Here is a 27,543-nt window from a genome sequence, read left to right on the forward strand (position 1 = left end):
AGTATCTGGATGAATGTGATTATATTGTTGTTAAGCTATTCCTTTGCTTTATTTGAGCTGAGAAAGCCTTTTTATACTAGAGGTGAATTCAGCTTCTGTTAAAGTTTTACTTGTTTCTTCTTAATATTTTACAGTAGTTCTACTGTACATACTCATAAACATGCTCTGCCTCTAATACTGTACTTATGCAGCAGCTTAAGACTAAAGATTTCTGCTGACAAAACTATAGGTTTAAGTTACATTGTCTAACAGAGATACGTTTAGTGTACTCTGGGATCACTTTGAAAAACTGTTTTGTATCAATAATGAAAGAAATGCTGAAATCCATAAATAAACAGCTCCACGGCTGAATGCCCTTTGCTTTTTGGGAACCTCTACAGCTGTCGCATTTGGAGGAATTATGCCTTTAATGGAGTACAGCTCATTTCCAGCCTGCTACATAAATGAACTGACATCAAAAGCCTAATTTGATTTGTAGAGTGCCAAGTCTCCAGTAAGGCCTGAGCTGTGTTCTCCAGAACACTAACTCTTACAGACACCGCTAACTAAACTGACCATGTCAGATCATGCAAATCCAGGCAAGCACTGGAAAACTATCACCAAAATGAAAGCATATTCCCTTATAAGTATGTAACACTGTGACAGAAACTCTGCTACACGGAAGAGCTCATTGACTGAAGAATGTGTGATGTTCCCAAGCTCTAATGTTAATGCATGGCTGGTTGTTTTTAACTATTTAATAGCTTTCCTATCTCAAAAAGATTAATGCTTGTGAACTAGGTCCCAAAGAAGATATTTTAATTTTATACAGACAAAGGACATTTTAACGATTCGCTGGCTTTTTATAATGCTTGGTAACTGTGACCAAAGGATTTCCATACTATAGTTTACTTCTTTATGCCCCTCTGTTGAAAACTATAAGCTCAACGTGGCGTCATTGCTGGGATACACCATTTGATACATTATTTTACATTATGTGGAATCTGGCGTTGTCGGGGTGACCTTCCCTTTACTTCTCACAGTCTCATTTCATACTACTGGATATTTCATTCTGCATTTCCATGTCTCTAGACCTGCTCTGATGTTTTCTCCAACTTTTATGTGCAGCATTCACAATTAAGTATTTTTTTTCCACAAAAATGAACCAGCAGAGTCTTGTTGACCTCCATATCCTGGCTTAAGCTTTAGGGCCTGGGACCCACTATGGCAATCACAAAGCCTCCACGATTTGCCGAATCATAGAACTGCCATGATTTTACAGAGATTCTCAGAATGATTGGGATTTGGTTACTGAAGCCACTGATGCGATCGATCCAGTATAGCTCCCTATATGCTGCAAACAGCATTTTGCGATCTATAGGGAACCACTGGTATATCACTTTGCCGATCAGCAATTGCTGCATAAGTGCTCCCAGTGTGTCCCAGGGCTTAGGAGGCACCACTTTATGTTTTGACTTTTGTGTTTGTCTTTTACATAGTACATAGTAATCAAATCCCAACCATGTCATGGTCAAATGCCCCTACCATAGTCTAAGGCCAGTTAAGTGGAAGCCTATTTATTTATCAAAATGTAGAAGAAAACCACAGAGCCTGGAGTAGAGCCACACACATGGGGAGAACATATAATCTCCATACAGATACTGTCCTGGCTGAGATTCCAACTTGGACACCTTGCACTGCAAGGTGAGAGTGTTATGTACTACATGTAGGGGATAAACTGCTGTAATTAAATGTAAGTCTCTCCACTCTTCTCTCACTACTCTGAGTGCAGGGGATCATCACTAGCTACAGATCTGGGTCAGACAGTCAGAAACAGCTGTTGTATACTGTCACTCTTGTTTCCTCTAGCAGTTTGAGTATGCTCTCTATTATCCTGAATAAATAGCTTGTTGCTTACATAAACAACTGTGACCTCTAGTGACTGGAGGCAGTAGAAGAAAATCTATATTGTTACATATAGGAATCAGGGTTACTGATCTCTGTTCTCATTAGAATAAATGTGTTTACATTTAACGGTTATAAACAACTTTAGATCAGACTATAGATGTTTAAATGTGTTGCTACAGTTACTGATGAGTTGATGCTTTTTTTAGCATGGGCATGGTAAACAGAATTTAAATAGACAGCTTGAGTTCTTGTACTTTCTGTTAGGTCAAAGATGCTGAATTGCAGTCCTCAAGGGCCGAGGTCCTCACAAATTTTTGGCACAACTCTAATTACCGCAGTTGGTGGGACTGAATCAGGAAAGGCGTGGTTCATATGCTCATTCTGTTGCTCTGGGGGAAAGGGGGGGGGGGGGGTGAAGGAACACGTATGTGACACGGCTGGTGGGAAAACTGCACAAACAATGTGATCTGCCATCTCAGGGGTGAGTTGAACCGACGGGTGGATTGCTCGCGGTTTGGGGGGCGGCGGCCGCGGTACACACGCTTGACTATAAGCTAAGGTGGTTGTTATCGGCCACCTAACTCAGGTGTGTGCATGGGCCTCTAAACACTGGTGTTGATACGGCCGTTCGAGGACTGGTATGCGACACCCCTGTGTTAGCGCATCAAAGAATTTAGAGAAACAACTGTAAAAATAAAGACAGTAAAATAGTGAGTGCCACATTAAATATGGATGCATTCACTAAACTAAATAGGTGCTGTTTAGTCAATGGTTCAGTTACTTTGAAATATAAACAATATAAATAAATGCATCCTAGAAGTAAAATTACAGTACTTTTGTATCTTATTTCTACAAATCCCTTTTCATAAAGATGAAAAGATGTGGTAAACAGGCTTACTTACACACAGTACTTTATTCTTTGTATACATTGCGAAAATTATCCTCTATAATGAAACCCCTGTGTCTCAGTATCCCGTGTCCGTGTGTTTGTCCCTGCGTTTGCGCCACTGCCGCAGGGACAGCCTTTGGACAGGGAGCAGGATGGGCCAGGAGGCCACCGGGAGGGCTGGCGTGTGCGCGCTTGCATGTGTGTGCGCATGGCAGGCGCGTACATCCATGGTGGTGGCGGTCTCAGGCGAGGGAGAAGAGGGGAGGGAGAGAGGGGGAGTTCCGGCACAGACCTAGAGCCCGTTTTTAAACGGGCTTAGGTCTACTAGTACATACATAATGTCTGTCAGTGGAAGGACACACAAGACCATTCTAGTGCATGTGCTCCTACATCAGGTTTGCCAACCTTGGCTGGGACAAAAAGAAGGTTTCTATCTGGCAGTCGTCAGACTGGATGTGAACACTGTCTAATGTGATGTTCAGTTCAGGCAGTTTAGGGCCTAGTTTCATCACAAAAGCACAAATGACCACTATTGTCCTCTGTTTTCAGAAGGCAAATTTATATTTAGCAGCACTATTGTCCTCTGTGATCGTTAACCTTTTGACTCTACTTATGAACCTAGTCATACTGGAAGTAATCTAGGTACTCCACTGTCTGTGTGGTCAAGTAGTCAGGAATGCTCTGTGGGTTCCCTACTTTAGTAAAGTGGAGCCTTGGTTTGCAAGCATGAGTTGTTCCAGAAATGTGCTTGTAATCCAAAGCACACTTATATCAAAGCACATTTCCCCATTAGAATTAATGGAAACCCAGGTCATTCGTTCCACAATCTAAAAACAGTTATAGTAAAAAAGTATAAAATAAAAATGTAAGCAAGACTTTTATTGTAACTAACAGATTAATTGCCGTCTGTTGGCTCACCCCAACTTTTTTGTGTGTGTGTAGATTTAACAAGGAACTTATTTATTTATTTATTAATAAAGCACCAACATATTATGCACTTATCCATTGACAGTTGCTTTTGCCTACTTTTGAGGATTACATGGAAATGCACAGTCTCTATACTCAGATTAAGTACAATTAAGTACATTCTTACAGCACCAAAGGGATAAGAACTATCGGCTCAGTTGTGAGGACATGATGTATAGTTGTTTTTTTGCTTGTATATCAAGTCAAAATTTCACAAACATGTTTGCTTGTATAGCAAAGCACTCTTAAACCAAGTTACTCTTTATCCAAGGTTTTACTGTATTTTCAAAATAATGCTGTGTGTAATATTGAATGGATATGTGCGGAGCAGTTGAAACAAGGCGCAGGCAGCCTCCTGTTTAAAAGGGTGCTCACTAAAACAGCAGGGGCTAAACGCTATGCATTCTGCCGGCCATTTGTAGCCACAGTTCACATAGTGAGCGGCAAAAGCATCCGTTATTATAGCGGGCGCCCTTCTAAACAGGATTCGTTTTAAGGGGGTGGGGGTTAACCACTTAAGCCCCGCAGTGTTAAACCCCCCTAGTGACCAGGCCATTTTTTACCAAATAGGCCACTGCAGCTTTAAGGCCTCGCTGCAGGGCCGTACTACTCGGCTGTCCCCTCCTGTGGAGGGGAAAGCCGAGTGACACGGCTGTCCGCTGTACAGCGCTGCCTTAGATCGCAGCGCTATACCATGTAAATAGACGGTTTCGCCATCTAACAGTCTCCTAGCGGGGCAATCGCTGCTGGGAGACTGATGGCGGAGCTCCGTCATTCATGTGAAGATGCGCGATCCCCTGCAATCCCCGCCCCTACCACTTTACTCCGGTCAGCGAGGAGTGGTCCTGGGGCTGCCGCCACGTTCACGCCAATTGACGTGGATCGGTCGGCAACAGGTTAAGGTTAGGTTCTGGTGGTTAACTTTACTTGCTTACCAAGGGGGGGGGGGGGGGGGGGGTTAAGGGTTAGGCACTATGGGGGGGGGAGGGGTTGTAAAGTATTAGGCACCATCAGGGGGGAAATTAAGTGTTAGGAACCAGCAGGGGAGGGTTCTGTGTGAGAGTAGGGAGAAGTTAGGTCAAAGTAAACTATTGGTAAATATTACCAATATTTTACCATTTGAATGAAGTAGTAGAATATCTGTAAGTGTACCGATAGTCTACTACCGCTATCCTGCACCATTTTAAAGGCGCCTTTTTTAAATGTATGCGATATGAGAGGAAAATAATAATATTGAGAGGTAGTGTCACTAGTGCAGGTTGGTATCTAGCTAATATTGGATAAGACTCAATCAGCTGCACTTCTGTTTTTCGCTTCCCATAGTTTGCTGGTAGCTTTACTTTACTCATCATTGCTTTATTACATTTTATATGTTTGTATCGAGTTGTGCTTATACTAAACATAATAAACATAAGTAAAGATCCTGATTAACCCAAGTGGACATACAAAATCTTTGTGATAAATAACTGTCTGAAGTGGAAGTCAATGCTAAACTTTTTTCCTAGGGTTTTGCATAGAGTGAAAAAAGGTATTTTTGTTCTTTGTGTTTATGGCTGCCTGCATGTACAAGTGGGAGATTTATTTTTCAAGTTCAGTACATGGAAAGTTACAGGAAATCAACACGAGAAAAAAGACAAATTCCACCTGGGGAAAATGCACCATTGGGAGATTTATCTCCAACGTTTGTTACAGGTTTTGGACTAGTCCATCTCCTCCTGGGGGGAGTTCTCAGAATTTTCTTTGTTTTTAAACCCAATTCCAGAATGGAAGTTTCTAAGTCTAAATGCCAAAATAGTGAGTAGGGAGGCTGGCTGGTTTCTTACAATTTTGGCAGTTAGACTAGGCAATAACCTGTCGGTTCTGTTAGATTTTAACTGCTTACTTTTTTACTGTAGTGGTCCTTTAAGTACACCCTTAAAACTCACCTATTCAGGCAAAGACATAATTTAACATTTTAGGTCATTACCAAGTTCTGTTCCCCATACAGCTTACTTACTATTCACAAACTCGCGGGTTCTTGCTTTTTTCCCCTTATACTTTTGTAAGCTCACAAGAGCAGGGCTTTCTTTTTATACCCACTGTATAGTGTCTTAAATAATGTATTAGGTACTGGCACATTTGAGTTGGACACTACATTTGTATTATGTGAACGATGTTTTATATGGAAGATGATGGTGCTATGTAAATCAATAATTATAATATAATGTTAACAATTTCAAATGAAAGCAATTATATTTGCTTCTTCAAATGAAAATCCCACTTTAGTGAATCATTGTGAAAACCAGTGGTTAAATGCATTGCTTGTTGTCTTTCAACTTGGCACATGAAAGTGGCTGTTGGTGTCTTTCATATCTAGGGCCTTTGTTAGATGAAAGGGTGTTGCGTCTTCTTCAATAAGGGGTCTTGTGTAGAGCACAACGGCTCAAAGCCAGTGAATACTATCCAAGTCTCTACAGATGTGAAGTAAGAACACACAAAATCACAGTTACCGGTGATCGTCTATTAAAACTCGAATTAATAAATTAATGACCCTATTAGAAAATGGCAAGCGCCATGATCAGCTTTGAGAAATGGAATTTCTGAGTTGAATAGACATCTACAGGGTGTGAATTACAAAAGCCACAATGAACAGTGCCAAAAATCAACCCACCACTGAAGAAGTCCCCCACCCCCTTAAAGTCCTTGCATACTGAAATGATCCCTCTAAGTTCCATCAAAGATATTATGTTGGGGTTTCTGGCTGGGATTCTGTTAGCACCTGGAGAACTCACAGTCCACTATGTTATTTCAGCAGTCTGCCACCCCCTTCCCCCGGGTAAAAGATTGCCAAACCCAAAGTCGCACCTTGGGCTATATGGACTAAAAGTCGCACATAGCCCACACCAGTTTTACTGGTAATTAGGCAACCTACGTAGCTTGCCTCGCGCACATAGCGCAACTTGCGTTATACAACATGTTTTACCAACACTTGCACAATGCTCGCTATACTAGCAGCGTGTTTGTATTATGTGTGCAACTATCACTTAAATACTGGTAAAATTGGCATGCGCAATGTCCTCACAGTAATTTTAATCGCTGTAACATGCATCAAAGCAATATAATTGCTGGCCATGTATATTCACTGCTGTGGTCTTGAGCAAGAGCATGCATGAGGTTCTATTCATATCAGCGGAAGAAGGTGGACAATGATTTTTGTAGCAATAAAGTCGAGTAAATCTAGTAAGATATGGTTTGTGTAAATAAATCCTTTGATATTAACAGTAATTCCTTTTCACACTAGTCAATGTCACGGTAATCTACAGTAATCTCTCCCATAATTGAAAATGTTTAGTCAGTCCTGTCATAAAATGAAATCTGTCTGTGGGCAGTCATCATGGTGGACTGTTAGTTTTGAACTGCGTTGGGCAGTACGGAGTCACCGTAGTGGCAGATTCAACAACTTCCAATCACTTTTGTACTAGAATTCTGATCAGAATCTGAAGCCACTTGTGGAGCTTCTGCTGTGATTGTTCGATTGGCCTTGAATATGAGGAATATCAATCAGAAATGGTACTATGCCATCGTTTGTCTGTCTGTGGCCACCACTACACACAAATATTAGTCTGAGCTAAATCAATGAATTTACACACAGTTAAGAATGTACTCAAGATAGAACCTCTAGACACAGGAACAGTTTTTTTCCTCAAGCGGTAGCCATACTTAATGCTGAACCACGTTAGAGCTGCTAGGACTGAAAGTAATCAGCACAGAACTAAACATGAACAATTCTCACATTGCTTACTGCCACTATACTTATAATGTCCTTAACTTGTAATATTCACACTGTCTGTCCTTGTATTGTTTTTGTTTGTGTTTGTTAAGCAACTGCCAAGACAAATTCCTTGTAGGTGCAAACTTACTTGGCGAAAATAAATTGATTCTGATTCTGATTCTGATTCCTTAAAGCATGTAAAACGTTTAGCATTGTTAACATGAAATCCTAATCCTGCAATTGTCTACAATTGCTGCACACAAGTTTTGCTTTATGCTACCTGACCATATCTACTCCTTCTGAGTGAAGCTGGTCAGAGGAACTCCCTTTAAACCAGACTATACATGCATCAGTGTTCCCCAGCAGATCCAACTACCCTGATCGAAATCTATAGCACAACAACATTGATCTTAATTTTGAAATTTTGATTGGATGGAAAATTTTGGTCCTTCGGACACAGCAAGGGAACAGCTGAAAATTGACAGCCCATAGAGTTGCACTGTATCCAACAGTGCAATGCTGTAGTTCAATAGACTTTCAAAAGATTTTGTGGCTAAATCTGTTGAAAAGTGTGAAGGAGATGGATCCATTAGATCCCCCTCTGATCAGATTCATATCAAAGAGGAATCAATCTGTTGGTTACATCGAGCAGCAATCTTTACATGTATAGTCACCTTAACTGTACCTGAGATTTGAATGAACTAATTTATATAATGATGCTGTGAAGAGTACAGTGCCATTACATTCTCTGATGTCTCCCATCCCCTCTACCACCTCTACCACAATGAATGCCCGTATAGTTGTATTGGCACAGCAGTAGGCAGGGCTAACCAGAGGAATTCTTATGCACTTTGTTAATGTTACAGGTACTCATTATCTTGTGGCGGAGGGGAGGAGAAAAGATAAAAATAATTATCACTGATGCTGTTCATAAAAATATAGCAGAAAATAACTAACCTATAAAATATTGCAAAGATCTATTATGAACTTGATAACTCTGTGCAAATGATTGGATCCAAAAATCTACTCTAGGGATAAGTAGGCAAAAAAAAATGAAAGGAGCTTTCGATTTTTCTGTACTGCCATCATTTTTATCGAATTGTCATGAGATCTTTTTATTGTATTGTGTGTGGCCACCTATAGACAGATTTGACAGATTTCCTCATCCCTATTCTACAGCATGGTGGTCATGGTTTCAGCATTTCTTGCACCCACAAGTCCTAAAGATGCAGAACTTGCAGTGTAACAGAATCAGAATCAGAATCGCTTTTATTTCGCCAAGCACGACTGGGTCGTGCCCGGAATTGGGCTTGGCACAACGGATACAGGGCGTATACATAGAAAAGTAAGAGACATCAGGACATAGAACATAGTAGACATGATTTCATCGCATAAATATAACCATAAGCCATAAACATAACCATAAGCCGTAAACATAACCATAAGCCATAAAACATAACCATAGACCACAATCCTATCACTTCATCACATACACATAACCATAGACCACCGTTTTCCATAGCCAGGTGGGTTACATGCCTAAAGTCAGCATGGGGGAGCAGGGGCAGCCTAAGGGGGGAGGGCATGAGCAGAGTTTATCGTGTTCAGCAAATTTACCGCTGAGGGGAAGAAGCTGTTTTTGTGTCTCGTGGTCTTTGTCGCGATGGACCGATACCTCCGATACCTCCGCCCCATGGGGAGCTGACTGAAAAACTGGTGGCCAGGGTGGGAGGGATCGTTTGCAATCTTCAGTGCTCTGGAACGTAGTCTGGTCTTATAGAGGGAGTCCAGGGCAGGAAGTTGGTTCCCGATGATCCTTTCCGCTGACCTGATAACCCTCTGTAGTTTGCGTCTGTCGCTATCGGTGGAGCCAGCATACCAGACAAGGATAGAGGAGCAGAGGACAGATTCAATGGTTGCGGTGTAGAAGCTCCTCAGGAGTTTTTGGGACATGCCGAACTTCCTCAGTTGGCGGAGGAAGTAGAGCCTCAGCTGGGCTTTCCTCTGGATGGAGACAGTGTTTGTCTTCCACTTCAGGGTATTGGAGATGGTGGTGCCCAGGAGGCGTACACAGGTCACTCTTTCCACCACCATCCCTCCAGTGTGCAGTGGAGGCGGGGTGGAGGCGTGTTTCCTAAAGTCAATGACAATCTCAACGGTTTTTGCATTGTTGAGGACCAGCTTGTTCTCCCTGCACCAGTGGCAAATCCTGTCAACCTGCTGGCGGTATTCCTGCTCATCATTGTTCAGGCCGACTATGGTGGTGTCATCTGCAAATTTTATTACCTTGACAGAATTTGCCGAGGATCTGCAATTGTTCGTGTACAGGGAGAACAGGTATGGTGACAGGACGCAGCCTTGTGGGGCCCCTGTGTTGGTGATCTTTGGTTGCGAGGAGGTGGAGCCCATCTTGACAACCTGAGATCTGTTTGTAAGGAAGTCTTTGATCCACAATTGAAGAGTGGGGTGGACCCCGAGCTCAGCCAGGTTCTCCTGTAGTATCTGGGGGCTAATGGTGTTAAACGCCGAGCTGAAGTCGAGGAGGAGGACCCTGGCATATGAATTTGGTTTGTCAAGGTGGTTGTTGACAAGTTCCAAACAGATGTTAATGGCATCGTCGGTTGACCTATTTGCCCTATAAGCAAATTGATACGGGTCTAGCTGGGCTTCAGTTTTGTGTTTAAGGAGGGGCAGGACTGCTTTCTCAAAAGTTTTCATTATGACCGACGTGAGTGCGACAGGCCTGAAGTTGTTAAGGTCTGAGGCACCCTGTTTTTTGGGGACAGGAATGATGGTGGACCTCTTGAAGCATGTTGGTACTTTGCCACTCTGCAGAGACTTGTTGAGGATGGAGGAAAGGATGGGAGCAAGCTGCTGTGCACATGCTTTCAGGCAGGCCGGTGACACCCCATCCGGGCCTGAGGCTTTTCTGGCATTAAGTTTAGACAGGTGGCACACCACCTCAGTCTCACTTACAGCCAGGGGGGTCGAGTTCTGGCATGGTGGTGCTGAGACATGGGGTGGAGTAAAGGGGACCTGTAGTATTGGAAGCCCCGCTGGAGCCTCCTGCTCCTCAAACCTGCAGTAGAAGCCGCTGAGTTTTTCCATCAGTTCGGCGCTGGAAGCTGCGTTTTGGGGGGGAGCTTGTAGTTGGTGGCTGCTTTGAGCCCCCGCCAAACGGCTTGTGCATCATTTGAGGAGAGGTCCTGCTCCAGCTCGTCTGCGTAGCCTTTTTTTGCGATTCTCAATTCCCTGTCTAGGAATAGCAATAGGTGATGTAGGGGTGCCCACCAAAGGCCCTCCTTCATCTGCTTTATTAACATCAAACCCAGCTGAACGTGACACAGTTTCAGGTACCCAACCTGGTGCAGGCCTCTACATAGTCAGTTACTGTATGCATCAATGTCAGGGACAATCCAGCATCATAAAACAGGGCTAAAATGAATAACACAAGTTTACTGAACTATCAGTTGGAGTCTCAATATAATATATTTTGACCACATTTAAAGCAAACCCCAGGACCTTTACACTGCCTAGGTGCATTGACAGCATGTGCCTGTGCAGTAGCACGGATCCACTTGTGCACAGAGGCAAAGCCATGCATGAGTGGTTCTGTGCTACTGCATTGGTGCGGGCCATCATCAATCACGCCTATGCAGTGCAGCCACGCTCGCACATGAGTAGGTGTGCGGCCACACAAAGCTTTTCCACAAGCCTTTGCGGAATTTGTTCAAAGGGGCCTCGCTGAAAGGCGGACACCTCTAGATTATCCTTCCCTTTCAGTTTTTTGTTTTTTTTTTGCTTCAGGTACATTTTAGCTCTAGGTACACTTTAAATATGAATAATATAAATTAACTAACAATTATTTTGTGCATTCAAGTATATTCTACTGCAAGCCATACACTTAAAATTCTTGAGTATATTAACTGCTTGAGGACCACAGGCTTACACCTCCCCCCCTTAGTGACCAGGCCATTTTTTACAATTCAGCACACTGTAGCTTTAACAGTTTGCTGCAGAGCCATACAACTTAGCACACAAATGAATCTGCCCTCCTTTTCTTGCCACCAACAGAGCTTTCTGTTGGTGGCATCTAATTGCTACTGCCTTTTGTTGTTGTTTTTTTTAATTCATTTTATTGCATTTTTTCTTTTGATAAAAACATATATATTTTTTTTTTATTTAGCCCTCCCTCTTCCCTCCCTCCCGCCGAGACCCAATCACTAAGATCACCTCTCATAGGCATCAGCCTATGAAAGGGATCGCTTTGTGAGCCTCTCCTGGGGACAGCTCAGTGACAAAGCTGTCCCCCGTACAGCATTGTGCTAGATCACAGCGCTCTACAAGTTATTTTGGCCTTTGTTACAGCCTGCCAGCTCCGATTGCGGCTGGCTGACTGTTTATGGAGCGGAACTCCATAACTCAGCTGGGATGCGTGCAATCCCCGCTAATCTTCACCCCCAGGATTTGATACCGATCGGCGTCAGGTGGTCCTGGGGGAGCTACTCTGTGGCGTTAGGCAGTCGCAGAGCGGTTAAACACATTTTTCATATACAAACAATATGAAAGACTCATGATCATAAGCTATGGGGATTGACAGATCTCCCTGGAGCTGTGGTCAAGTGGTGCTGCCCTGTATGTAGAATCTCAGTAATACCTGTTGTTTTTTAGTGAACACTGGAAATTTTTTTGTCTTCCACTTTTTCTAACATGTCAATTTCGAATTATGTTAAGCCAGTAGTAGCACTACTAAAGCGAGGCATAATTTGTTCTCAAAGCAACCTGCTGAACAGCATAAAACTGTTGGCTAGGAGCACATACTGAGGTGCAACCTATACATATACTTGTGCCAGCACAGAATAACCACAGCATTCTTTTAGCTCTGCTTTCTAATTTCTATTCATGGACTTTCAGCTCCCTCTAATTAAGCACTGGCTTTTATTTGTTCCAGATGCATTGTTACAGCTATACCAGATCAATTGTATCCAGTAAATCACAATCATAACTCTTTCACTTGATGACAGTGTAGCATTGTGGTGAACGTTTTGCTGAGATCAAGACAGTGGGGATAATTTCGTTAAATTTCATTAGTCTCTTTATTATTGGCGCTATGGTTTTGGCATGCTTTAAAATCTTGAATTTAACTACAGACGAATGGGTGTGTAAGAATGAATACTGGACCCTGTAAAATTATGTAACAATGCAAAAGGAACCAATAAAAAGGATTATAGTGCTGTGGCTTACTTTTATTACGTAAGCCGATCCCTTCAATAGTGGTTATTCTGTGACCAAATTCTCCATTCAGGATAAAAAGACTGCAGAGCTTGCAACATTGTAACAAAAAGCCGAATGAGCAAAAAAGTAAAACTATTTAGGAAGAGTTTTAGGCATCGGTCTACTTAATGGTTCTTTAATTTTTTATATTTTGAAGTGCTGAAACACTAAGGGCCCTTTTACACTTAATGTGTTTTCATGCATTGTGATGCCTTGCGTTTTATCATTCATAGCAGTACATTGTGAAAAAGCTGAAGTTTTTCAGTGTATAGTGTGAAAAGAAGCCGTAGGGAAACATGGACACTGGCCAGCACATGAGTTGTCCATTCAGTTACAACTGACAGAAATTGATTAAGTGTAAAAGGACCCTTAGGGTCCTTATACACTATATCAATTGTAACACAGTGCAGTACTCTATTGCTGTCAGTTTTAACTGAAAGGACAACTGATGTGCAGGGTGATGTCCATGTTTCCCTATGGCCGTTTTCACACTATATGCTGAGAAACAGAAGCTTTTTTCACAATGTACTGCTATGGAAAGTTAAAACGCATTAAAATGCGTTAAATGTAAAAGGGCTCTAAGGGTCCTTTTGCACTAAGGCCTCTTGCACACTGCAAGCGATTCCGGATTCAGAAACGGAATCGAAAGTAAAAACCAATTAAAAAGCGGAATCTGAATCGTAATCGCTTGCAGTGTGCAAGAGGCCTTAATGTGTTGGTATGTGTTAGTGTGCATCAGTACGCATTGGTATGCGTGTTTTCCATAGCAGTGCACTGTGAAAAAACTTTCAGTTAAAATGCATGTAGTGGGAACTAAGCCATAGGAAAACATGGACATGACTTTGAAAATCAGTTTTCGTTCAACTATAACTGATAGCAACTGATTAAGTGTAAAAGGGCCCTAAACAGTATCTTGTGTCTTTTTGGTACCTCATGATTCATATGAATTAGATGCTTGCTTCCAATAAGCAGAGTACCAATACATTTCAGGTAAATTCCCTTGTTTTCATCAATGGAAAAAGGGCACTTTCACATCAAGTCAGTTGTGTTGCATCACAGACAATATCATCACAACACAATGCAATGATATTCCTATGCGGCTCTTGCATCCAGTGTGGTTGTGGAATCATGCATCAGGTTCTGACACAGTAACGCACAGCATTCTGCATGATAACCAGGTATAGTGTGCATTTACAGCATTGGTGAAGCATACAATGTACTGTGTGTGCTACACTGTATAGTGGCACTGCTTGTCTAACACGTGGTTCAACTTTTTGACAGGATTGGGTTGCGATTGTAACATCCTTAGGCCCTTTTACACTGTGCAGGTTGTGTTGGGATACGATTGCGAAGCAACCCTGCCAAGAAGATGTATTGCGCATTGCAGGTGCGGTGTATGTTTTTACAGTGAAGCATACAGAATAATGAAAGTACTTGCTGCATAACACCGGATGTAAAAGCCCCATAGGAATATCATTCTATCACATTGTGATGATATTGTCCATTGCGACGCAACAGACTTACTGTGAAAGGGCCCTAAGCGCTACTTTAGGGCTACATTCAAACTAATTATCACAGAGGTGCTTAACTTGAATCCTTGTGCAGATCGCTTGATGCTCCTCCCTGTATTGCCTGATGAAGCGGGATTGAGCCTGCGAAATGCGTTGCAAATTTTTTGGGGGAGTTTCTAACAAATGTGTTTGAGTGTCTGAATCGCAGTCATTGTCGTGTCTGCTTGAGGGAAGTAAGACCACCACTTCCTCCTTCATTTTTGCCATTTGAGTTGGTTTTTAAGCTCATTTAATCTAATTTTATACTTTTGGCTCCTCTGTTCATTGTATACACTAATTATCATGGATTATCATTCATCTATGCATTTTTGCACTCACAGTTTCTGACACATATCTTGGGCATCCATATGTGCTAACCAACACTAATCAGCACGCAGCACTTCAATACATTTGTTTGTAAAACGTGAACAGGGTGCAAATCAAAATTGCAGCAAGCTGCAAGTCCCCCTGCCTCCCACGAATACGCAAATGGTACAACACAATACATTTGTATTGATTTACAATTTGCCACTGATTAATATAGACTATCAATTCTATTTCAGGTGTAGAAAAAAATAAATACAAAGGTAGGCAAAGTGAATAGAGAATATAGTAAATGTTAAGGACAGGGTCCAGACCATAAGGGCTATTTGTAGCTGATATTGGTGAGGGGGAGATGTAGCTGGATGGATCAAGTGAGGGGTCCCATCAAAGCTGGCTATGGAGCCCCATAAATTGTACTCATGTCTTTACTATTAAAGTTTGCACATAAGTAGTTTTTGGTTGTGAATTACACCACTTTAAAGTACAGTAGAACTATGCTACACACAACCACTGTATAAACAGTCTTTTTTTTTTAATGTTACATAACAAAAGGGAAAAAAAACCTCACTTCCCATGATGCATAAAACAGTAAAAGTGAGACTCCCATGATGCATCTCATCGAAATATAGAGTGCTTTTCCAGCTAGCCAACAGTGAGATCATCCTACTGTCCTCAGCCTCACGTCCAAACTTGAACAAGAGGCAGTTTACAGTCTGTTCTCTGATTTGCATTTTTGCATTTTAATGAACAGGATGAAAAATGGATTCAAAGACTGCAGTGATATTCTGTGGGCCAGTTCACAGTGATCTGTTGCATTTATATCCAGTGCATGTAGGAAATTACTGTTGTACACATTTTTCTGGACAGTGGATTGTGCTTCTATTCATTTAATAAATGGCACAACTCTGTTCGGGACCAGCAGAGGATGCTGCAATAGAGACATGAGTGTTGCATTAACATGAAATGCAATGCACACATCAGGTGTGAACTGACCCTTAGAAATTATATGAGACACTTAAAAACATAAAAAACATACTTATTGAAATGTAAATAAGCAGCCAGGGATAATGGTGTGTTTATAATTCAGATCACATTTAATTAGAACCATCAAAGTACCTAACAAAATAAATACTTACCTAAAGAGAGGGAAGCCGCATCCTCCAGAGGCTTCTCATGCTGTTCTTCACCACTGCCTGGGGTCCGCTTTAACATCGAGGGCGCTCTCTTCTTCTGATGCTAGCACGTTCGTACTGAACCTCCGGGAGCATGGCCACGCCTGCACAGTACCACGGAACCGCTCGTGCACTGGAGGACAGCATGGGTTCTCCCCAGGTACACTTTAAAAGTTAATGGAGAATAGGGGTTGTAGAGCCAGACGTTGGCACTGCAGTGTATACAGGAGGGTTGCAACTGTACCATTCAGGGCTGGCTGGTTAACCAGTTACCATGCTACGCGTGCTCTGACCAGGAGGATTCAATGCAGTAGATGGAGGAAAAAGAGCAGAAGTTGGCACTGCAAGCAATTCGGTTTATTCCAATATTAAAATGCAATCAGCGACATGTTCAAGTGCTTACCAGTGCAGAATCTACTACACTTTAAAAGTTGTAGCATTATTTTTGCTTAGAGTGCACTTTAAAGACTTCACCTCTTTGCATCCACCATGTTACTTAATCACAAAAAAAATGTAGTCCAAAAGCCTAATGCGCAATGACTAGACAGGCGCTGAGCATTTTTCTTCATAGTATTAATTAGACTTCCCGCATGAGAGGGGATTATAGAATACTGTCATAGATAAGCTAGGCTTTAACTGGAAGGACATATGACACTTCAGAGCATGCCCTCTGCAATGAAATTCCTATAAAGAACATCTTGGCAAAATCACTGAATTTTGAGTGTTTTCTAGGATACATCACGAGTCACTTCAGCATGACGAGACAAGAGCTTTACTGCGACCATGTTGTTCTGCTTCACTACTTGAAATATGTCTTTGATTATTTAAAAGGAACAGTGAGAGTGAGTGGATTAGCTTTGCTTTGCTTCAGCTATCTCCTAAAATATTCCCACAGTACAAATGACCTGCTTCCTTTTTCATGCCATTGGGAGGTGAAATAATAATGATGCCAAGCATCCCTTTATCTGTTACATTTGACACAGCTCATTGTGTCATTAAATCTTGTGTTGCATTTTCAAATTGAAAGCAACTACACCATAAGGAAGTGCTCCACGAGCTTCTGACCTCACTGAGATAAAAGGAAATTATACATTTAATTTTCAATTTTTAGATACAGATACAGTTGTTAATTTGATTTGCATAATCTTATTAAATGTTGCTTATGTTTAAAAAAATGTTTGTTGATTAGCAAGGCCAGATTTATACTTTTTCCGCCCCTAGGCCAAGTATGTTGGGGCTCCCCTCCCAAGAGCGGCAGCACCCCTCCCATTCCACGTGCTGCCCCCACTTTCATTTTTAACATTCATGTATGCAGCCCCTCTTTCATGTACAGCTTGAGTATTTAAAGGACCTCTGCTGCGAAAATCTTACCAATTAAAATATATGTAAACATGTACAAATAAGAAGTACATTTCTTCCAGAGTAAAACTAGCCATAAATGTATTTTCTCCTAGGTTGCTGTCATTTACAGTAAGTAGTAGAAATCTGACATTACCGACAGGTTTCGGGCTAGTCCATCTCTTCATAGAGGATTCATAGCATGGCCTTTATTCTTTAAAAAGACATTCCCTGAAAAACATTTGTACAAAGATGCTGCCTCCCTGCTCACCGTACACTTTTTGGGAAGTTGGATGGAGCAACTGCCATTCACTAACTTCTTTTGAAATTAAATAATTTTAATAATCCCCCCCCCCCTTGAGGAGATGGGCTAGTCTGTCAGATTTCTAGTATTTACTGTAAGTGACAGCAACACAGGACTAATTTATGGCTCATTTTACTTCTTATTTGTATATGTTTACATATATTTTACATTTTAAATTTATGCGACAAAGCTCCTTTAAATACTTCTTCATAAAATTTGAATTTATCAAAGAAATTATTCCCAAACTGCCGTATGCAGGACCTGCACAGCAATTTTGCAGGTACTTCCGACAGCTACTTGCATAGCTTGCGTTACCTTGGCACTGTACACGTTACCTAGGTAATGCAAGTCGCACAAATTGCACAACACGTGCTATGGCATTGTCCAAACAGAAGTACTGTTAAAATTGCTTTGCGGTTCTTGAGCTGGGCAATTTTGCTAACACTGAATACACCCCACGGTTAATGCTCTGATGTGTAGTCATTGCCATAGAAAAAGAGGGAGAGCATGTATAAAATCCATATAACTTACAGTGCTAGTGTATTTGAAACTTTTGAACTGTATTTTTGTAAGGACAAAGCTAAATGTCCTTTGGATTAAACAGTGTATACATTACACTGATACTATACAGATGTACATTACAAATCAACTTAAACCGTCTTGAATCTGGACGGATGTAAAGAAAGGGTAAATTGGATCTCTGCCATGGTGTGTTTTTAGAGTTCTGTAAGTAGATTATTCTTCTTAAGAATTTAAGGATTGAAGCACTGGTTTGTATAATCCTATAATCAAAGATGTTTCAGATTAGTGGGTGAAATGGCAGATAGGGAAGAATTTTTTTCCTTTTTCATCTGTTTATGGGCTTATAAAATAGCTAGACAGACAGAGATACGTCAGCAGATATATATATAGGGCTTGATTCACAAAGCAGTGATAACTGTTATCACAGTTATGAAAAAGTGCTTTGCGCGCGTTGTAGCACGGTTTTGTGCGTTAACATTTGCGCAAATTTATCGCGCGAACGCAGAATGTTAACGCACGAAAAAATTGCGTTATCGCGCAAACATGTATTTTTGCACACGATAACCGTTTTCACGCTGAATTTAGATAGATAGATAGATAGATAGATAGATCGTCTAGCTGAGTGTGCAGACTGTGTGCTTGAATTACCTTAGCTTAAGGCTGCTAGATGCTGCTGGTACTCAATCAATGATCAGGTGGTTCTTGAGTTACAAGCAAGGTCACACAGTGTCAGCTTTATATTGTCTACAATGTCAGTGCTTGAGATGGATACAGCTTTAAGCATAGACATTAAATGGTGGTCAGACATCTTTATTCTGCCATATGCAAACTTAGATCACCCGCGCATGAAATAATGACATGTCATTAAGGTCCAGCATGACTCTTGGCTGTTTAGTGGGTGAATCAAGTCAGACTAAAGGTGGCCACACACGATACAATAAAATGATCCAATTTTACGGCAATTCAATAAATATGATTGGATCCGCCCCCCAAAAAATTAAAAGCTTTTTTTTATTCAAATTTTTTTTTCCGTTTTTCTAAAGATTGTATGGTGTGTGTTAGATCCTACAGTTGATGTATATGATCTATTTTTTTTTTAAGAAATACTTATTAATTACACTTCATTTCTAACTACATGCATATTGTTAACTATGCTTATAAAGCAATAACTCAATTATTTATCAAATGTGTTGATTTAACAAATCAATTGTATTTTAGATCATTCAAAAAATTTTTTACAATTATTTGGCACTTTAAGGCATCTCCAGAGATTGTAAATCCTCTCCATGGACGATATCATCAGATAAGTGATCCAGAAAATCTGGATTGTATGTTTTAAAAATGGTCTGCAACTAGGTGGTAAAAAAACCTTGGTCTGAATCATATCAGAATAGTGGAGGTTGCTGTGAGGTTAGTAAATTAGCAGTTGTGTGACTGCAGCCACAAGCAGGCACCCTCAGTGACTCATTTCTTGGGCCAAATGAATAGATGTATATAGCTTTTCATCAGTAAGTGTAACTCCCATCAGTAATACTTTTTTATAAGTATAATTAATAGGCTTATTGAGTGTGGCTTTAATTATTGTTTTTATTTACCTCATATGTTTACTTTTTTATTCTCGTCATTTCGATATAGCACTCCTTGAAGCGGCAGTTTGTTTGGCTTCTTTAAAAGAGTGATGATTGAGCTACCTCAGTTAATTAACGCTCGTTACTGCTTAACAACAGTCACGCTACTTGAGTACCATGGGTCACACTTATACCATAACGCTCAGTACTTGCTGCTGGAAATAAGAGTAATACTGCCATCCTCTGTCTATGAACAACAGTATTACTGCTATGTTGTGCATGAGGCTGATTGAAAGCAAAACTAGTGTATTCTTAAATTTAAATTTAGTAGAGCTTTAAAGCAGTGGCTTTGAATCTTGGCTCTTCCTGTGCATTAAGACAGCACCTATTCAGTAAAGAGCCATTGGGCTAGACTTCCTAACACTGCTATTATCTACTGTGTGTGCCCTAGTGGCTGCAGCTCAAGCGCTGTAAGTCCACCAGGAGAAAAGTGCAACAAAAATGTTATTTGTCTTGTCGTTTCTGAAGCGGATTCAGGAAATAAAATTAGGCACTTACCTCAGTAGTGGGAAGTTGCTGGCTAGTCCAGAGCATTCCCAGATCTTCTTGCAGCCCACTGTTCCAGCGCTGGGGCCCTCTAAGACTTTTCAACAAGAGCTTGTTGAATAATGCTTATCGTGGCTTCTGTCCATGTCTGAGCTCATCCATGCTTGAGTACAGTGTGTACATGCGCAAGAGAATGAAGCAGCTTTTGCATGGCTTTTTCCTACATACACAAGCTGCTTCATTTTACTGGGCATACGTGGGCTGTACTCACTCTTGTGTTGCCAGTATGGATGCGCTCGTACAGGAACAGAAATCCAGCCACCGAAGAAGAAGGAAGATGTGGGAAGCCTTTAAACCATCCAGAGGTAAGTATTTAACTATCAACAATTTTTTCCTCGCAGGTTTGCTTTAAATGGACTACAGAGCTTCATATCTGAAGATTACAAAGTGTAACAGTACCAGCTACAATTGATTGATCACAGATTATTTATTTTCAGGCACTGCAAGCAATTCGGTTTATTCCAATATTAAAATGCAATCAGCGACATGTTCAAGTGCTTATCAGTGCAGAATCTACTACACTTTAAAAGTTGTAGCATTATTTTTGCTTAGAGTGCACTTTAAAGACTTTACCTCTTTGCATCCACCATGTTACTTAATCACAAAAAAAATGTAGTACCAGCTACAATTGATTGATCACAGATTATTTATTTTCAGGCTTTCCCAATCATTTCCAACATATTAAAGGACACCAGAGCCGAAGCTATTTGGAGAAACGGGGGTAGCAGGCATGTATGGGGGCCAGTCCCGGGGGGTCTTTAGGTAAGAAGGTGGGGGGGGGGCAGAGGAGAACATGGGGAGCGGTGGCTATCAGGACAGGCCCCCATACATGCCTGCTCCCCCGTTTCTCCTAATAGTTTCGGCTCTGGTATCCTTCAAAGGAAGTCAATGTGCTATTTGATTTTTGCTTGTGTTTTAGTAGTAATTAATTATCATTTTTTTTCTACCATAATATTTAATTTGATACATATTAATAATGAATCTATATACATATGAATTAATTGTAACAAATTTAACGGCAATCCAAATTTTGCTTTAACTTTTGCATTCTGGATTATTTTAATTTACCATTTTACAGAACTACAGTATAAAGAAATTTTGAAACTCACATCACTACTAGTCAAAATGTTCAATATCCTGCTTTATTTTATTGTGTGATAAGTTCATAATTTCGAGAGGTAAAGGAGTGGAGACAAGCGTTGGCACTGCAGCGTATATCGGAAGGTTGCGACTGTACCATCAAGGGCTGGCTAGCTAACCAGCTTACCATGCCTTGTGTGCTCTGACATAAAGAATTCAATATCAGCAAGTTGAGGAAAGAGGCAGAAGTCGGCACTGCAGGCAAATCGGTTTAATCCAAAACTAAAGTGCAAACAGCAAGTGCAAGCTTGTGCAGCAGGTCAAAAAGTAGGTGCACATACCGGTCCGGGTGGTCAGTCAGTGCATGGTGGGTGCAGGACACAGCTGCCTAATGGCTAAGCCTCCGTAGAAGCGCTCTTTTGCATGAAACAGCCATCAGGCAGCTGTGCCCTGCACCCACCACCCACTGACTTCCCACCAGGACCGGTATGTGCACCTACTTTTTGACCTGTTGCACAAGCTTGCACTTTACAATGTTGTTGTTTGCCCTTTAGTTTTGGATTAAACCAATTTGCCTGCAGTGCAGACTTCTGCCTCTTTCCTCAACTTGCTGAAGTTCATAATTTCTATTTACCGGTAATTAGTCCACAGAATATGAATATTTAATTTAATTAATATAGTAATTCATATTAATGTATACATATTCATATGTTTATTGTCATCTCATTTTGTGTACAGGATGTTGTCCCATTGGTACGTAATTTTGGTTCTGCTACCAACTTACCTGAAATCCCAGAAACTTCCTACCAGAGATGAAGAACTGTTCCAAATGCAGATTAAAGAGAAGTCACTGTTCCATGACTCTTCCATAATTCCTGATGGTGCAGAGATCGGTGGTTATCTTTTTAGAGACAACCCTAAAAGGTAGGCTTTATGTGAAGGTTTGCATGCAGAGCAGTACGCTGACAGCTATGTTTGCTACACATGAACTGTGATTCTCCACAGCACATACATTTGTTGTGATTAATTTACAAAGACACGTGCAATAAAACTGGAACAAAAAAGGAGCCACCAATTTCAAACTTTTGTTTCATTTTACAGATAAAACACGAGTAGTTGATTTTAGGACCAATTGCATTTATGATCATACGTATACAGTAGTTATCTGTTCATCAAAGACTGACCCCTTCCCAAGGATGTCTATATAGAAATCTTGACTTCTAGTCATCTAGTGCCCCGCACTCATCCATTTTTATACAATAAGTAAAGTTATCTCTTGATTCCTGCCTACTGAAAGGTAGACCTGGAGAGTCTTCCAATTGGCCAGGGGAGGTTTTTTTTTCCATCAGAAATGGAGATTCATCAGTCATGATGTTGGAGAACCATGCATGGATCATCCATCAGAGTCTCAATCTAGCCATCAAAGCCCTGTCTGTCTTGGAACCTCAATATCCTCATCTAGCATTCTCTTATGTTATTACAGCTTACTGGGCTGATTGGGAGGCACTATTCTGATAGTTTGGTGGGGTGCTAGAACTTTTTTTGGAATTTCTTTTTTATTTCTGTCCTGTGGCTTTATCTATACAAATTTCTGTCATGCTTCCTGTGAGTGACTGAAATCTGCTTAGATGGGGACCTGTGAGAAATGTGCATCAATGAAGGCATGTGAGTTGAGTACATTGACACCTCTGCAGTACCCAAACCAGTGTGCTGTGTGAATTCTCTTGTAGATACATGAAATGACTACTCTGTACCCTGAGTTCTCAATGTAGAGTAAATGTACCTCAGGGTACACTTGTGATACCTTGCTCAGAGGGATCTTAAAACTGTTGCAGGAGCTCTATTATAGTAAGCCTTTAGATTTCACAGTTAGAAAATATCTATATACCTGTACTTACACAGCTTAATAACATTTTAAACAGAAATTAATGTTTAGAAAATATTCTCTACATGATTATGGGGAACTCTTCAAATATTTGTATGTTTCAAAATTTACTTGTGATCATATTATCCACAGCAAGTGGTACTTCTTAGACACCATCATTCATAGAAGTGTACATCCTGCATGGCATGCAATGCTGAGAAACTATGCGCAGGTGTTTATGAATGACATTGAGAACAATAGGAACATTAGATTGACACATTCAGTCAGGCACAGACTAACCAGCAAGCTCATGGTGACCCAGAACTCATTGGGGTGTGTAAGGGACTACAATGGTCCTAAAAGCCCCCTTACTAAGATGTTAAGAAAAACAAAAGTTTACTTTCCTAAAACAGAAAGAATTTGCGATAATTCAGGTTGGAGTGAGCTCGAGATGTCTCCCAGGGTATCACTGCTGAATATATGCAAATTAACCATTCTACCCTTAGAAGCTAAACACACCTCCAGAACCGCTGGAATGCAATGATGTGTCATCTTGTTAATATGTACAGAGCCATAATAATCCAACATGCATACAGACTGTTTCGGATTGTTTGATCCTCATCAGTGCATGGCATGGATTAATTTGGCTCTATGGAGTAGGGCTTGTAAATCCGAGAGGCACAGACTAACCAGCAAGCTCATGGTGACCCAGAACTCATTGGGGTGTGTAAGGGACTACAATGGTCCTAAAAGCCCCCTTACTAAGATGTTAAGAAAAACAAAAGTTTGCTTTCCTAAAACAGAAAGAATTTGCGATAATTCAGGTTGGAGTGAGCTCGAGATGTCTCCCAGGCACCACTGCTGAATATATGCAAATTAACCATTGTACCCTTAGAAGCTAAACACACCTCCAGAACCGCTGGAATGCAATGATGTGTCAGCTTGTTAATATGTACAGAGCCATAATAATCCAACATGCATACAGACTGTTTCGGATTGTTTGATCCTCATCAGTGCATGGCATGGATTAATTTGGCTCTATGGAGTAGGGCTTGTAAATCCGAGAGGCACAGACTAACCAGCAAGCTCATGGTGACCCAGAACTCATTGGGGTGTGTAAGGGACTACAATGGTCCTAAAAGCCCCCTTACTAAGATGTTAAGAAAAACAAAAGTTTGCTTTCCTAAAACAGAAAGAATTCATTCAGTCAGTACCTCATATGTTATCTTCTTGGATCTAAATATCAGTGTGGATGGGACCAGATTGAGAACGTGTTCAGGGCCAGCGTTACCATAGAGGCAAAGGTGGCATTTGCCCCGGGGCCCCGACCTCTGCTGAGGCCCCAGCAGCGCCGACCATGCTACATTCTCCTTGCCCGCACTGCTCCCCGGGGCCCTGTGTGGGCAGTGAAGTAAGTAACCGAATTTGCTGGCAGAGGGAGAGACATGATCTATATACATACCTCCTCCAAGTGGTTCAGTTCCAGCGTCTGTCTCTTCCAAACGGTTCGGTTCGACGAACCAAACCGTTTGGAGGAGACAGACGCTTGAACCGAACCATTTGGAGGAGACAGACACTGGAACCGAACCTCTTGGAGGAGACAGACGCTGGAACCGAACCGCTCGGAGGAGACAGACGCTGGAACCGACAGTAGATCCTGTCTCTCCCTCTGCCAGCAGGTTCGGTAACTTCGGGGGGAAGGGGGGGGGAGTTGCCCCTGGGCCCCTTAAACTGGCCCTGAACGTGTTCTTATAGAAAGCCCACTGTAGGCAATAATTATATGCATTTCCAAAGCTTCCACTTGAATTGTCAAAAAATGGGCAATATCAGCAGGACAGTTCTTCAGACATTTTGTTAAAGCTTAACTTAAAGCTACATACACACATGCTAGATTTGGCACCCTAAAAGGTTTATTCAGATTGTTTTGGGCATCAGTTTTGGAGCAGTCACTGTACACAGACAGCTTCCAGCTATGCAGTGTGTACTGTTCTATGGTGAGGGGAGGTGGAAGTGTGCAAAGGCCACCTCACTGCACATTGTCCAGTAAAGTTCCTACAGGGAAACATAGGTATTGGGGGACAGTAATATGACAAGAGGAACAATCGCTTCAACCGAGGAAAATCTACAGTGTGTACATAGATTTAGTCTTGGTTGGAAATATATGAATCTTACATGTTCCTATAACTCTGATACAGTTCTACCTGTGGACTTTGCAGAGACTTTTAAACCACTCACTTACTCCTCAAAGGTGCTCTCCATCTAATGTCTGTACTGCATCCTACAGCTATTTGGGGTGGAAACCAATTAACCTAGCGATATGATTCTGGGAAATAGGATGAGCTGGAAGCACTTAGAGGCCATCCATGCAAATGCAGGGAATGATATACAGTACACCTCCATGGCGATGATGTCATAGAATTTGAATCCATGCCACTGTGCTGCAAGACAACAGTGATTTAGTACTTATGCTACCTTGTAAGTGATTGTATGGAGTCACTTGTATCTGTAACATGCTGTCTCTACTCTACTCAATCCAGGTACTTCTTTGTGGTAGAGGAAGACAACACACCTCTGTCAGTTATTGTCACACCCTGTGATGCACCTCTGGAATGGAAACTGACTCTGCAGGAACTTCCTGAGGAAGCCAGTGGGGAAGGATCAGGTAACATTACAGCCTCCTATACTGAACTAAAGATATTCTAATTGCTGTAATGATTAGAGTGGTAGAAGCCAAGACCTCATAGAACATATGCATGGTTTTGTCATCTGCCATCTATTATCAAACCAAGATAACAGTGCCAGCATATTCTAACACCTTTTATTATGTACTGCAGTGTTTGGGCCATTGCACTATTCATATGTGTTTATACAGCACTGACATCTTCCACTGCATTTACTGCATTTTAAACTAGTTACACATGGTGCTTGGATAGTGGTCAGAGAGGCAATGTTGTACACTTTGGGATTACAGGTTTCACTGTCTTTAAGGGTTCTGCAAGTTCAGTCAGTGCTGTCTGGATTGAAACTTTCAGAGCGGGGGCCGTGGTAATCCTACCAATCTTCCTGGCCCCAGGGTTGCTGCAAGTCAGATTAGTGCAGCTTTGAAACATAAAAGCCCTCTTGCTTTATACAGCATATTACACATGCAGAAAGAGGAATTATATGGGCAGTTTGCACTGATACATAAAGGCCAGCTCCCAGGAGAGAAAATAAGTGTAGTTTATGCTTACAGTCAATTTTGTAAATTGATAGCTGGTTGCAAATTGAAATGGGCAGGCCATTTCTAATCAAATTCAATTGCAAAAACAAGAGTGCAACCCTGGTACGTGTTTGCAGCAAAATTTAAGTGACAATGAAGTTTCACTTTAATACACATTTGTTTACTTTTCATCACGTGTTTACTGTCTATTAAGGCTTCTGGATGCTTTTTCAAACGAGCATTTATTTATCTTTACATGATAAACAACAAAGTCGTTTGGAAACATTTTCAGACTCATAGGTGATAATCAACTAACTGACCCACTTTACTGGAATATTTGTTATGCACTGATGTATGCGTTTTTAATTAAACATTTCAGGTCCTGTGAGAAAATGCATTTTTTTTTTTAAATTACCTTTGGTTTAACATAGTTCACCCACTTCTTGATGGAGACAACTTTTTGTTTAACATCTTAGATTCTGGTTACATGTGTAAACTAAGAAACAGTGTAACATACACAGGATGCTGTCCAGGGGACAAAAGGACAAAACTGCCCCAGGCCACGCCATGTTTTAACAGATGAGGGTCAGCAGTGAGAGAAGGGAATGTGTTTTCCTTATGCTGTTTTAGTGAAATCAGCTGTGTGCTGTGTTGTTGTAAATTCTCTGTGCAGCGGGTTGTTGTAAATATCACCCCTATGGATGTGAGGAATTGCCTCTGGTCCCACTGGTGCATCTTATACAACATATAACAGATTTGTATTTAGTAGTTAAAGGAAACCTGAGATTTGGCAAAAGTAAGAAATTATACATACCTGGAGCTTCCTCCAGCCCCCTTCAGGCTGATCACATGCGCGGCTGGCTGCATACACATGGCCCATCATGCCCCTGTCGGCGGGAGAGTTCTACATGACGCATAACTGTGCTTTCATCAAAGGGCCTGAAGGGGATTGGAGGAAGCTCCAGGTATGTATAATTTCTTTCTTTTGCCTGATCTCATTCTCAGGTACACTTTAAGGAATCTGTAATTATCTTCCAGTCTGAATCACTCCATATCCATTATACGATGCGATGCAGTTTTTTGCAGCTGCTTCTGTAGTTATATCTTGTCACTAGTTAGCAATTATGCATTGTACGCACCTGGAGACAGATCAAGTGTGCCGGAGAGCAGTGTTGCTATAGGCAGGTGTGGCACCAAAAAGTAGGTGAAACAATACTGTAAAAATTATTTTGAGTATTTGTTTGCTTAC

General features: G+C 41.3%; 1 protein-coding gene across 2 annotated transcripts in view; it reads left to right on the forward strand.

The window, feature by feature from the left end:
- Nucleotides 1-27,543, forward strand: part of NDNF (neuron derived neurotrophic factor) — a 66,585-nt gene that overhangs the window by 30,191 nt on the left and 8,851 nt on the right. For both annotated transcript variants that reach the window (XM_068280390.1, XM_068280400.1), the window contains exons 2-3: nucleotides 21,970-22,155; nucleotides 25,633-25,757. In XM_068280390.1, the coding sequence (XP_068136491.1) occupies nucleotides 21,970-22,155; nucleotides 25,633-25,757 (311 nt within the window). The remainder of the gene's footprint in view (nucleotides 1-21,969; nucleotides 22,156-25,632; nucleotides 25,758-27,543) is intronic.

Source organism: Hyperolius riggenbachi, chromosome 1 (assembly GCF_040937935.1).
Source record: "Hyperolius riggenbachi isolate aHypRig1 chromosome 1, aHypRig1.pri, whole genome shotgun sequence".
NCBI classification, from domain to species: Eukaryota; Metazoa; Chordata; class Amphibia; order Anura; family Hyperoliidae; genus Hyperolius; species Hyperolius riggenbachi.